Source organism: Bubalus bubalis, chromosome 8 (genome assembly GCF_019923935.1).
Source record: "Bubalus bubalis isolate 160015118507 breed Murrah chromosome 8, NDDB_SH_1, whole genome shotgun sequence".
Taxonomy (NCBI): Eukaryota; Metazoa; Chordata; class Mammalia; order Artiodactyla; family Bovidae; genus Bubalus; species Bubalus bubalis.
Genome location: NC_059164.1, coordinates 96432239 through 96446052, shown reverse-complemented (window position 1 = coordinate 96446052; position 13814 = coordinate 96432239). Strand labels below are relative to the sequence as shown.

General features: G+C 39.6%; 1 protein-coding gene across 1 annotated transcript in view; it reads right to left on the bottom strand.

Moving 5' to 3' along the window:
• The window catches only part of EXOC4 (exocyst complex component 4), a 791044-nt gene extending 784888 nt beyond the window's left edge, over positions 1–6156 (bottom strand). The window contains exon 1 of the mRNA XM_025292062.3: positions 6014–6156. Coding sequence (XP_025147847.3) covers positions 6014–6099 — 86 coding nt within the window. The 5' untranslated portion in view covers positions 6100–6156. The remainder of the gene's footprint in view (positions 1–6013) is intronic.
• Positions 6157–13814: the final 7658 nt, after the last annotated feature.

Genomic DNA, 13814 nt, shown 5'->3' with positions numbered 1-13814 from the left:
CAAGACTTACAAAGGCAGAAATCAAGACTGTGCAGCATTGTCATGAAGATAAACAGACTAGAGGGTCAAAAAATAGATCCACACTGGCCACCCGATTTTCGATAAAGGTACAAAAGAAATTCAGGGGAAAAAGAACAGTCTTTTAAACAAGTGGTGTTGGGAACAACAGGGTATCCTTACAAAAAAACTGAACTGGAAAAAGAATTAACAAGATGCCGGGAGTGTCTATCTTAACATGGGTAGTGGTTACAAAAGCAAAAATTGTCATATACTTAATATGTGTGCACTTTGCTATATATATACCCTAAAAGTGGAGACAGTAAAGTTATAAGTTTAACACATAGAGTATGATATCATATTCTTTTTTTTTTTTTTTACTATTTCTATCTATCCATCCAACATTTAATACTGAGAGACACACAGAGAAAGGAAGAGACAGAGAGAGATCTGAAATTAGGTTCAGCTAATACTAGTGATGGTAACTTAAGGAAAATAAAGTTTGGACTCATATTTTTTTACTTTCATCTGCAGTTTTCTGCATTTCCATTGTTTGATTACTTTACAATGAATATGTACCATTTTTATAACAATGCAATGATTTTTAAAAGCTTAAAGAAAATTTATTAACAATGGTTAATTCTAGGTGAAGAGAATGAGTAATTTATGTCTCTATCATTTTCTATATTTTTTAATCCCCCCAGTTAAATATTTATACAATTACAAAGATATAATATTTATATCATTTTTGTTATGCTAAAAATATGTTAACTTTGTTATAACTACAACTATTAAAACCTCTGTATGTACCTGGACAGGATCTACATGAAAACCTTAAAAACAAAAACAGTATTTTGAGAAACGGGAGTTTTAGACGATGTTTCTCTTTGATTATTTTTTTTTAACAAGTTTGTGTGATACAATTTTTATAAAAGAAAATGGGAAAAGTTGCGATGACAAGCAGGCATAAAGAGAGAACAGAAAGCACAGAACGTTGGTGAAGACCTCACATATATACAACAATGGAGAAGATCGTCTTCTCAACAAATGGTGTGAGAACTGAACATTGACCACAAAAATCAGTCTAGACAGAGATCTTATAGCTTTCACAAAAATTAACTCAAAATGAATATGAGATCTAAATATCAAACACATAGAAGTTAGCAAAGAAGAAAACTGAGATGACCTTGGGTACAGCAATGACTTTTTAGCTACATCAAAGACATGATCCATGAAAGAAACAAGTGACAGCTGGATTTTACTAAGAAGAAAAACTTCTGCTGATCATATCACCCAACACTGAACAGCCTGGATGGGAGAGGAGGTTGGAGAAGGGTGGTGGTGGTGGTGGTGTAGTTGCTCAGTCGTGTCCAACTCTTGTGACCAAATGGACTGTGACCGCCAGGCTCCTCTGTCCACGGGATTTTCCAGGCAAGAATACTAGAGTGGGTTGCCTCCACTCCAGGAAGATCCCCCTCCAGGGGATCTTCAAAACCCAGGGATCGAATCTAGGTCTCCCACATTGCAGATGGATTCTTTACCATCTGAGACACCAGGGAAGCTCAAGAATACTGGAGTGGATTGCCAAGCCCTCCTCCAGGGGATCTTCCCAACCCAAGGATCAAACCCAGGTCTCCCGGCATTGCAGGCGGATTCTTTACCGCTGAGCCAGTGAAGCCGACAATCTCCAGGACTCTGCTCCAATGGCCTTTCCTGCCACAATTTGTGTCATGGACCTCAAAGCTGTTTGTTCAAAGCTCTAAACCAAAACATGGACTCCTGCAACAAAGTGTACTTTGAATTAAATACAGGGCTGACCAAAATACTCTGAAGAGGAAGGGGCTTTAACAGGCGTCTACAATAAACTATTTTCTAAGTTTCTGAAATTCCAAGTTCTGTGAACACATAAAAGTTGATGACAATGTGCTCCTTTTACTACCTTCAGACCTCCTTGCCATCTGTAAGCAGTGTCTGTCCACAAAAGCTCTGCTCTGAGGTTTCAAGGTCTCCTCCAGTCACAGCTGAAGTTTGTCTTCCCAATTAAGCCAGCTACTAAAGGCCAACTTATAAAGAGAAGAGAGTCAACACTTAATTGGGAAGTATATCACCTAACAGTAAGTGGTAGACACATTTCCCAATTAAAAATCTGACAAGACCTCACAAAAATAAAATAGCATCTCTAAAATGCCATCTTGCTTATTTTCGGTTTAGAAAGGCTGCCTGCCCCAACTTCACACCAAGCAAAAGGTTAGGGGGGAAAAGATCAATAGAAAAGTAGGAAATGCTGTGTCTGCGTGTGTCCGTAAAACTGTCCAAATTGTACATTAGCAGGTAATCAGGTCCACCCGATTACTTTCATTTTAAAGGGTCAGGGGCAAGACTTAAAACCAAAAGCTGTGGTTAACAGCAGCTTCCAAAATCAATCCTAAACACTATGTCTCATCAAAGCCCCACCTCACGAAAGAACCACCTCTTTTGTTAAACCCCCGAGTCCACTCTCTGAATCGTCTGGCCGTCCTGAAATGGCTTTATTCAGTATTTTGTAAATGGTTAAGAATTGCACTTATGAGTCTCAAAGCACTTAAATAACCCATCCACCAAATGTAACCCCTCCATTACAATTACACTATATTTTTTTACATCATTTTGACTTTTAAATGCCTTAAAGTGATGCACTATCACACTAGCAAAATAGTCACCATTTAATTACTTGGTAAATCCCATAGACAGAGGAGCCTGGTAGGCTACAGTCCATGGAGTCGCAGAGTCGGACACGACTAAGCAACTTCACTTTTCTTTCATGGCTGCAAATAGTGATGAGGCTGGGTATCCCCATGTGTCCTCTGACACTGTCCTCAGGTCAAACCCTTATCCACCTACAGTCTTTTTCCAGTTAAAAGATGCTTCTAACAATAAATGGTGTTCCAACTAATAGGAATAGTATGAGAATATAAAGTGCTATGCTAATATTAATACATAATGGAGCACAGAAATGACACTTTTTACGTATCAGAGAACTAAAGGAGAATTTTAAACATTCACTGTTCAAAAAAGGAAAACAACTGCTCATTGATAGAAAAAGATAAAGCTAAACTAATCAAACTCTTCAAAGGACAATGGACTCTATCACTCACAAGCCATTTATTTTGTGACAAACTAACAGGTCCAAGGAAGCCTGCAAGAGGACTCGCGTGTACCAGAGACATCTTCAGGGATGTTCAGATTTTATAAACATGAGTCTAAAATGGTTTTCCTTTCTGAGGCTTGTTGCCAAAGCAACCAGGAAAGCTACAGTCTTTAAGAGAGAATTTGAAAAGAGGTTAAGGATAAGAGGAGGTAATCAAAGTTTCATGTGAGGAATTTACAATCATGAATGCAATGTTGCAAGAAAAGTAACAGGAAGAATACAAATTGAACAGATAGACAAAGCAGCAACTTCAGAGTCACAGAACAATCTACTAACAAGAGATATGAATCCTCCATTCTTTTTATTCCCATTATATTGATATATATGACATACAACATTGTAATTATTTAAGGTACACAACATAATGATTTGAGATATACGTATATTGCAAAATGATTATCCCAATAAGTTAGCATCCATCACCACAAATCTTTCCTTGTGATGAGAACTTTTAAGAGCTACTCTCTTATCAACTACTTTCCTCTTTACATTCTTCCCTCAATTACGCCCCCGAAACTCCCACATCCCAAATACCAAAGTAAAACTACCATGTTCCTCTCATTCACAGCTATTATTTATGAAATGGAAACCACTGGCTGTTTTCAGAGCACATCAGGGAGGAAACAAGGAATTAGCAACACCCAAATTTTCACTCCAACACCAGAATTTTCCTGTGACTCAGAGAAATGCTGAAATACTCTGAGACCAATAACATCCAGTCTTAAGGTCCTAAGTAACCATGAACCCCAATCCTTACTAACCTCGCCCAAGATGCTAGATCTGGACACTCCAATATAGCATGCTGGTAATAGATTATAATAAAGTAAAAATGTTATTCAAGTGATCTGAGGTGGCCAAGGATAGGGAAGAAAAATGAGTTAACAATATACAACAGAAGTCAGAGTAAAAAATATCCAGGTCCAAATCACGGTGGTAATGTGAAGGTAACAGAGAGAAACGAGCCACCAAATCATATCTCATAACACCCAGCAGGAGATTCCCCCTGAAGAACACATAGGCACTGTCAACCAAAGGCAACATATGTTTCCAATCAGTATCATTAAAAAAAAAAAAGCTTTAGTTTGATATAAAGGTTTTTTCAAATATAGGATATTTTGGGTAAACTTAAATGACCTTTAAGAAAACTTATATTCAAAAAAAAAAAACAAGAAATGAGCAAAGACTACAAAATCATAAATACATAACTGAGCAGGTACATTTGTATATACTGCTATCTTCCCTAATCCCCACTCCACTTTTGTTGAAAATAACTGCTCCTTCTCCTAGATTGCCAGCACATTTCACCTGTCTCGTCTAGCCTTATGTCACATTGTTACTTACATATTTTATCCCTCAAGTAGTCTATATTCTCAAGGGTACCATCATGTCAAATTCATGTTTGCAAAACTCCGGGCATTCACTCAGTCATTCAACAAATATTTACTAACTACATAGTAAGTGCCAGGCTCTGTACAATGCACTGACACTAAACTTCTACTGTTTAAATGAATGTTGACTATAAAGCAAAAATAAATAAACAAGCTCAAGAAGGAATCCAAATAAATTCATGTATTATAGTTCCATAGGAGTGAAGCTGGGAAACTAAAAATATTCTACTTGGAGTTTTAGTATCATGATAAACATTTACACTACCTGGGTTTTGTCTTAGCAAGACTGGGTCCACAAGAAAACTGCATTTTCTCTGTATGACCTACCAAGTATATTACATATTTCCATACAGAGAAGAATTATCCTCTTAATCCTAAAGAAAATTTAGTAATAATGATTTCATATGTCACAATCTTACTTTCAGAGAGGCCTAAATACCCTTGAGATGAGTCTTTATCAGTCCATGAGTGGGTGGGCTGTTTTAAAATTTAGATCTGTTCATTCATTCAAATGCCTACTAACTACCAGATACTGTTGAGCCTGGGCTTTTAAAAGGTCATCAGAAGCCCTCCAAAACTTAACCAAAAGTTTAGCATAGGTGGGGGAAAGGGGGAGGGAGATGTTTCATTTTATGAAAAATACATGGGTTGAAATTCATATGCTAACAGCATAACGTGTCGTAATACATTTTGTTCAGCTTGCTTTTAGCCACTCCCTGTATCATCCTTAGCTGAATTTGAATGAATTCTCCACCCTTACTAGAATTTACTTTAAGAAAAAGTGGCCCCTAGAAGGTCGACCACTTCTACTCCCACCATATACAGTCTGGGAAAATGATATGCATAGAGGATAACTTGAAATCCGTTTTGCTTTTTAAAGACTAGATCGGAACACGAAGGCAGAACAAAAATCAGCACGGATGTGTGCCTTCAAATCCACAACTCTTCTAACCAGCTCACGACAGGCTCTCGTATTTGAGGCTGAGCCATGCACAGGTGGTTGGAGGTGTTCAACGTGTGAAAACAAAATCTGCAATTCGTAACAGAGGTCTCCGGACGTCAGGGCCTGACACCCAGAAGTCCAGGGAACAAGGTGCCTTCCACAGTGAGCGATGCTGAAGACAATCAATCAATACATGTATGAGTAAGTGAACACACCTGGCTTTCTCTACCAAACCCCAAAGACCGTGCTTTTAGGGCCCGGGGACCCTAGTGGAAAGCTCTGGCAGTAAATTAGATAAACACTGAGAGGCCAGGCTCCTCCCTCTGGCCCAACCCCAGAGAAAAAGTGAGAACTGCGGGGGCCCTTGGGAGGGGCTGGGGGGAGGCAAGGAGGGAAGGGAGGGGCTGGCAGGGTGGAACCCAGCTAACCCTTCTCCCTTCCAAAGCGGAAATCGAGCCGCTGCCCCCTGTCCCTGCCCCTGCCTCCTGCCTCCCTCACCTGATCACAGAGATGAGCAGCCCCGAGGGGTCTTTGCTTTTGCTGACTGTGCTTCTGTATTTCCCACCAGCTCCTTCTGCCGCCATCTTGGTGCAAGGGAGGGAGAGCGGGTGGGCTGGAAGAAACCAAGTGTAAACTCTGTAATTGACCTCTCCTTAGAGTGCACCAATGGGAGAAGTGAAGTCCAAAGTCACAGAACAGGATAACCCAATCGCTGAAGAGAGGAGGCGGGACGTAAGAAGTAAGTTTCAGGCCCCACGAGCGCTCTAAGCACTCTGGGAATTGTAGTTTCCTTCCGCGGTTGCAGGGCGCGCAGGAAAACTAAACCAGTTGCGATTTGGTGAAGTCTTCTAATATCTTCATTTGTATTTATTCTGATCTTGAGTTTTTCCCCAGTTTTATTGTTTTTAGAATTTTATTAGTTTTTAAGTCATATTTATCTGACGATGCCAAAGCGCGTACATGGGGTGTGTATTTCAGTAGAGTCTGTGCTTGATGTCTGTATGACAAAGTTTTTACTGTAAACACAAGTAGTTTTTTAAAAATCCAATAAAATACGAAAATGGATAGATACAGAAATTCTTTTCTGTAGTATTATCTAAAACTAAATGCTTATGCATTAGTTTAATGTGTGAATTCAGTTATTTTGTTATTTCCGGACAATTCTAAAAAATATGTAAGGAGTAACACACAAATGGATATTGATAAAGAAAACAGAAAAACCGAGAAGCAAAACTGACCAGCTTCAGATTCCTTTTCTTCTCAAGCTAAATAAAATATAGTTGGCAATAATGCACAATTGTGCTTTATTAACATTTTTACTTTAAAGTTTTCATATGTCCTGCATCTGGCTCAACTGGCTTAGTCATAAATTCAGTAGATGAAATGAACAGAACAAGATTACCCTAAGAATGGAAAGTGCATAAATTGAGGAGGGAAAGTAGTGAGTGATCTGCTTAGTAGCAGTAGAGATTAAAGAACTTCAGAGATGAATAGAAAGCAGACAGAGAGGTCCTGGAGCTGTGAAATAAGGAGTGCAGAGCACCTCCACTACTTTGATTAGGCAGGTATCAGCTGGCAGAGGTTCACAGTGATTTTATAAAATAATTTGCAGACACACCCACACACACATATACATATTTTTTTAAGTGTTCATTACCTCTGGCTCAATAATTCCAGTTCTAGGGATTCTGATTCTAGAGAAATAGAGATAGAGAACAAAATGTTAAATTTTTTAAAACAACATAGATGTATTAAATAAATTATAGAACATCCACACAAGAATATAACATGTAGCCACTGGAAATCATAGTTTTAGTGGTTTTTAATGAAGAAAAGATGTTCGTGATGTACTTACAAAAAGCAGGTTATAAAATTAAAGAATGCACATATGTGAAAAGGGGTAATTGAGCCTAGTGGCTAAGGATGTGGGCAGTAAGAAGGGGAAAAAAAAAAACAGGATCACCTCAGTTGAAACAGAAAAAGCTTTAGACAGAATTGAAAAACGTTTTCATGATGAAATGCTCAGAAAACTGGAAGTAGAAGGGAATTTATTCAATATGATAAAGGTTGTTTATTAAAAAAACACAGCTAATGCTCAATGGTCAAAAACTGAATGCTTTCAAGCTATGATCAGGTACAAGACAAAGATGCCCACTTTGCCACTTTTATTCAGTGAAGTAATGAAAAGGCTAGCCAAAACAATTAGGCAAGTAAAAAATAAAAGGCATTCAAATTAGAAAGGAAGAACTAAAACCATCTCTATGTGTAGACAACGTGGTTGACATATGGAAATCCTAAAGAATTTTTTTTTAACTATGAGAGCTAATAAATTAATTCAGCAAGGCTGCAGGATGCAATATCAAAACAAAAATATCAATAGTATTTTTAGACACTAGCTATGAACAATCCAAAAAGGAAATTAACAAAACAATTCCATTTACAATAGCATCAAAAAAAGATAAAATATTTAACAATAAATTTAACCAAGGAGATGAAAGACTTAAACACTGAAAACTACAAAACTTTGCTGAAAGAAATTAAAGAAGATGTAAATAAATGGAAAGACATCCTGTGAGCATGGGTTGGAAGAATTAATATCATTAATATGTCAATACTCCCTAAAGCTATCTACACATTCAGTGCAATCCTTATGAGAATTCCAATAGTCTTCTTGCAGCATTGGAAAACCTGATCCTAAAATTTAAATACAAGGAATTTACTGTATGGCAAGGAACCTCAAATAGCCAAGAAGAATCTTGAAAAAACTGTGGTATGATATGTGGTATATGATTGAGGTATCAACAAAATGTGCTGCTGCTGCTGCTAAGTCTCTTCAGTTGTATCTGACCCTGTGTGACCCCATAGACGGCAGCCCACCAGGCTCCTCTGTCCCTGGGATTCTCCAGGCAAGAATACTGGAGTGGGTTACCATTTCCTTCTCTAATAACAAAATGTGACATATCAACATCCAATGGAATATTATTCAACCATAAATGGAAATGAAATGCTAATGCATGCTACATCATTAATGAAACTTGAAAACAATAATACTAAGTGAAAGAAGCCGGACACAAAAGGCTGCACAATGTATGATTCCATTTATAAAAAAAAAAAAAATACCTAGATTAGAGGAATTCATACGAACAGAAAGCAGATGGGTGATTCACAGGGGTTGAGAGGAGCTGGGAATGGAGAACGACTGCTTTATAGACACAGGGGTCCTTGTGATTCACTCCCAGCCCTTCACCTGCTTGTTAGATTATCTTAGTGTGTGCATGCTCAGTTGTCTCCAACTCTTTGCAACCCCATGAACTGTAGTGCACCAGGATCCTCTGTCCATGGGATTTTCCAGGCAAGCATGCTGGAGTGAGTTGGCATTTACTCCTCCAAGGGATCTTTCTGGCCCAGGGATCAAACCGGAGTCTCCAGTGTCTTCTGCATTGGCAGGCAGATTCTTTACCACTGTGCCACCAGAGATGCAGACTGTCTTAGGTGAGTTACTTAATCTTTCTGGGCATGAGTTTCCTTATCTATAAAGCATATGATGATAGAACTTCCATTAGACAATTATAGTAAAACTGTGACATATACATGATCAGCACTTCGTAAATAGTACATGAACCTTGAACTTCCAGATGTTCAAGCTGGATTTAGAAAAGGCAGAGGCACCAGAGATCAAAATGCCAACATCCGTTGTATCATCGAAAAAGCAAGAGAGTTCCAGAAAAACATCTATTTCTGCTTTATTGACTATGCCAAAGCCTTTGACTGTGTCAGTCAGTCCAGTTCAGTTGCTCTGTCGTGTCCGACTCTTTGCAACCCCATGGACTGCAGCAGGCCAGGCCTCCCTGTCCATCACCAACTGCCGGAGTTTATTCAAACTCATGTCCATCGAGTCAGTGATGGCATCCAGCCATCTCATCCTCTGTCATCCCCTTCTCCCCCGACCTTGAATCTTTCCCAGCATCAGGGTCGTTTCATATGAGCCAGTTCTTCCCATCACGTAGCCAAAGTATTGGAGTTTCAGCTTCAGCACCAGTCTTTCCAATGAATTCAGGACTGATTTCCTTTAGGATGGACTGGTTGGATCTTGCAGTCCAAGGGATGGACTCTCAAGAGTCTTCTCCAACACCACAGTTCAAAAGCATCAATTCTTCAGTGCTCAGCTTTCTTTATAGTCCAACTCTCACATCCATACATGACCACTGGAAAAACCATAGCTTTGAGTAGATGAACCTTTGTTGACAAAGTAATGTCTCTGCTTTTCAATATGCTGTCTAGGTTGGTCATAACTTTCCTTACAAGGAGTAAGTGTCTTTTAATTTCATGGCTGCAATCACCATCTGCAGTGACTTTGGAGCCCAGAAAAATAAAGTCAGCCACTGTTTCCACTGTTTCCCCATCTATTTGCCATGAAGTGATGGGACTGGATACCATGACTGTGTAGATCACAGTAAACTGTGGAAAATTCTGAAAGGGATGGGAATACCAGACCACCTGACCTGCCTCTTGAGAAATCTGTATGCAGGTCAGGAAGCAACAGTTAGAACTGGACGTGGAACAACAGACTGCTTCCAAATAGGAAAAGGAGTATGTCAAGGCTGTATATTGTCACCATGCTTATTTAACTTATATGCAGAGTACATCATGAGAAATGCTGGGCTGTAAGAAGCACAAGCTGGAATCAAGATTGCTGGGAGAAATATCAATCACCTCAGATATGCAGATGACTCCACCCTTATGGCAGAAAGTAAAGAAGAACTAAAGAGCCTCTTGATGAAAGTAAAAGAGGAGAGTGAAAAAGTTGGTTTAAAACTCAACATTCAGAAAATGAAGATTATGGCATCTGGTCCCATTACTTCATGGCAAATAGATGGGGAAACAGTGGAAACAGTGACAGACTTTATTCTGGGGGGCTCCAAAATCACTGCAGATGGTGACTGCAGCCATGAAATTAAAAGACACTTACTCCTTGGAAGGAAAGTTAAGACCAAACTAGACAGCATATTAAAAAGTAGAGACATTACATTGCCAACAAAGATCCACCTAGTCAAGGCTATGGTTTTTCCAGTAGTCAAGTATGGATGTGAGAGTTGGACTATAAAGAACGCTGAGTGCTGAAGAATTGATGCTTTTGAACTGTGGTGTTGGAGAAGACTCTTGAGAGTCCCTTGGACTGCAAGGAGATCCAACTAGTCCATCCTAAAGAAGATCAGTCCTGAATATTCATTGGAAGGACTGATGCTGAAGCTGAAATTCCAATACTTTGGTTACCTGATGTGAAGAACTGACTCATTTGAAAAGACCCTGATGCTGGGAAAGATTGAAGGCAGGAGGAGAAGGGGATGACAGATGATGAGATGGTTAGATGGCATCACTGACTCAATGAACATGAGTTTGAGTAAACACTGGGAGTTGGTGATGGACAGGGAGGCCTGTCGTACTACAGTCCACGGGGTCGCGAAGAGTTGGACACAACTGAGTGACTGAACTGAACTGGGTATTACAAAATTGTTTTGAGCAGCAAGAAAAATGGAATTTTTCATTATTTTTAACACTTTACTGTGTTTTCCAAATTTTATCTGAATAGGCATTGCTTTTATAAGCAGAACTTATAAGGAAGAATTTGGAACCAAAAAAAAAGCAAGAATTGGATAAGCATCAAAAATGATGGGCTACTTTTGTCACACTGTTTCCAATGTTTCCCCATCTATTTCCCATGAAGTGATGGGACCAGATGCCATTATCTTTGTTTTCTGAATGCTGAGCTTTAAGCCAACTTTTTCACTCTCCACTTTCACTTTCATCAAGAGGCTTTTTAGTTCCTCTTCACTTTCTGCCATAAGGGTGGTGTCATCTGCATATCTGAGGTGATTGATATTTCTCCCAGCAATCTTGATTCCAGCTTGTGTTTCTTCCAGTCCAGCGTTTCTTATGATGTACTCTTCATAGAAGTTAAATAAGCAGGGTGACAATATACAGCCTTGACGTACTCCTTTTCCTGTTTGGAACCAGTCTGTTGTTCCATGTCCAGTTCTAACTGTTGCTTCCTGACCTGCATACAGATTTCTCAAGAGGCAGGTCAGGTAGTCTGGTATTCCCATCTCTTGAAGACTTTTCCACAGTTTATTGTGATCCACACAGTCAAAGGCTTTGGCATAGTCAATAAAGCAGAAATAGATGTTTTTCTGGAACTCTCTTCCTTTTTCCATGATCCAGAGGATGTTGGCAATTTGATCTTTGGTTCCTCTGCCTTTTCTAAAACCAGCTTGAACATCAGGAAGTTCACGGTTCACATATTGCTGAAGCCTGGCTTGGAGAATTTTGACCATTACTTTATTAGCATGTGAGATGAGTGCAACTGTTTGGTAGTTTGAGCATTCTTTGGCATTGCCTTTCTTTGGGATTGGAATGAAAACTGACCTTTTCCTGTCCTGAGGCCACTGCTGAGTTTTCCAAATTTGCTGGCATATTGAGTGCAGCACTTTCATAGCATCATCTTTCAGGATTTGAAATAGCTCAGCTGGAATTCCATCACCTCCACTAGCTTCGTTCGTAGTAATGCTTTCTAAGGCCCACTTAACTTCACATTCCTGGATGTCTGGCTCTAGATGGGTAATCACACCATTGTGATTATCTGGGTCATGAAGATCTTTTGTGTACAATTCTTCTGTGTATTCTTGCCACCTCTTCTTAATATCTTCTGCTTCTGTTAGGTCCATATCATTTCTGTCCTTTATTGAGCCCATCTTTGCATGAAATGTTCCCTTGGTATCTCTAGTTTTCTTGAAGAGATCTCTAGTCTTTCCCATTCTGTTGTTTCCCTCTATTTCTTTGCATTGATCGCTGAGGAAGGCTTTCTTATCTCTTCTTGCTATTCTTTGGAACTCTGCATTCAGATGCTTATATCTTTCCTTTATTCCTTTGCTTTTCGCTTCTCTTCTTTTCACAGCTATTTATAAGGCCTCCCCAGACAGCCATTTTGCTTTTTTGCATTTCTTTTCCATGGGGATGGTCGCCAAAGAATTGATGCTTTTGAACTGTGGTGTTGGATAAGACTCTTGAGAGTCCCTTGCACTCCAAGGAGATCAAATCCTAAAGGAGATCAGTCCTGAGTATTTATTGGAAGGACTGACGTTGAAGCTGAAACTCCGATACTTTGGCCACCTGATGCAAAAGACCCTGATGCTGGGAAAGATTGAAGGTGGGAGGAGTTGGGGATGACAGAGGGTGAGATGTTTGGATGGCATCACCAGCTCAATGGACATGACTTTGAGGAAACTCAGGGAGATAGTGATGGGCAGCGACGCCTGGTGTGCTGCAGTCCACGGGGTCGCAAAGAGTCTGATATGACTGAGTGACTGAAGTGAACTGAACTTGAAAGAAGAAGATGTCATGCTGTGTTGTGACTGACTGCCTTTAATGTTCAAAGAGACTACCTGAAGAGTATCATCACTAACCTAATTTCTAAAGAGAATACATACACCTCTGTAAGACTAAGGTCATATGGGTAAACTTATGTATGTCATAGAATATTTGCAAAAAATAAATTTTAAATATGTATTTAGGTAACATAAACATTGGAAGGAAAGTTATGACCAACCTAGATAGCATATTCAAAAGCAGAGATATTACTTTGCCAACAAAGGTCCGTCTAGTCAAGGCTATGGTTTTTCCTGTGGTCATGTATGGATGTGAGAGTTGGACTGTGAAGAAGGCTGAGCACCGAAGAATTGATGCTTTTGAACTGTGGTGTTGGAGGAGACTCTTGAGAGTCCCTTGGATTGCAAGGAGATCCAATCAGTCCATTCTGAAGGAAATCAGTCCTGGGATTTCTTTGGAAGGAATGATGCTAAAGCTGAAACTCCAGTACTTTGGCCACCTCATGAGAAGGGTTGACTCATTGGAAAAGACTCTGATGCTGGGAGGGACTGGGGGCAGGAGAAGAAGGGGACGACAGAGGATGAGATGGCTGGATGGCATCACTGACTTGATGGACATGAGTTTGAGTGAACTCCGGGAGTTGGTGATGGACAGGGAGGCCTGGTATGCTGCGATTCATGGGGTTGGAAAGAGTCGGACACGACCGAGCGACTGAACTGAAGTGAACTTTGTCACACATTGCAAATGCAATTACATGATAATTAAATCAACACACCCCAATTAAACCTTCATTCAATACATTGTTTTCACAGGAAACCTCTGTACCATTGTACTTTTCATCTTCAGGTGACAACCACACCCTTTCTCATCGCTTCTATCCTAGGTGATCTAAACTAATTCTATACTTGCACTAAAC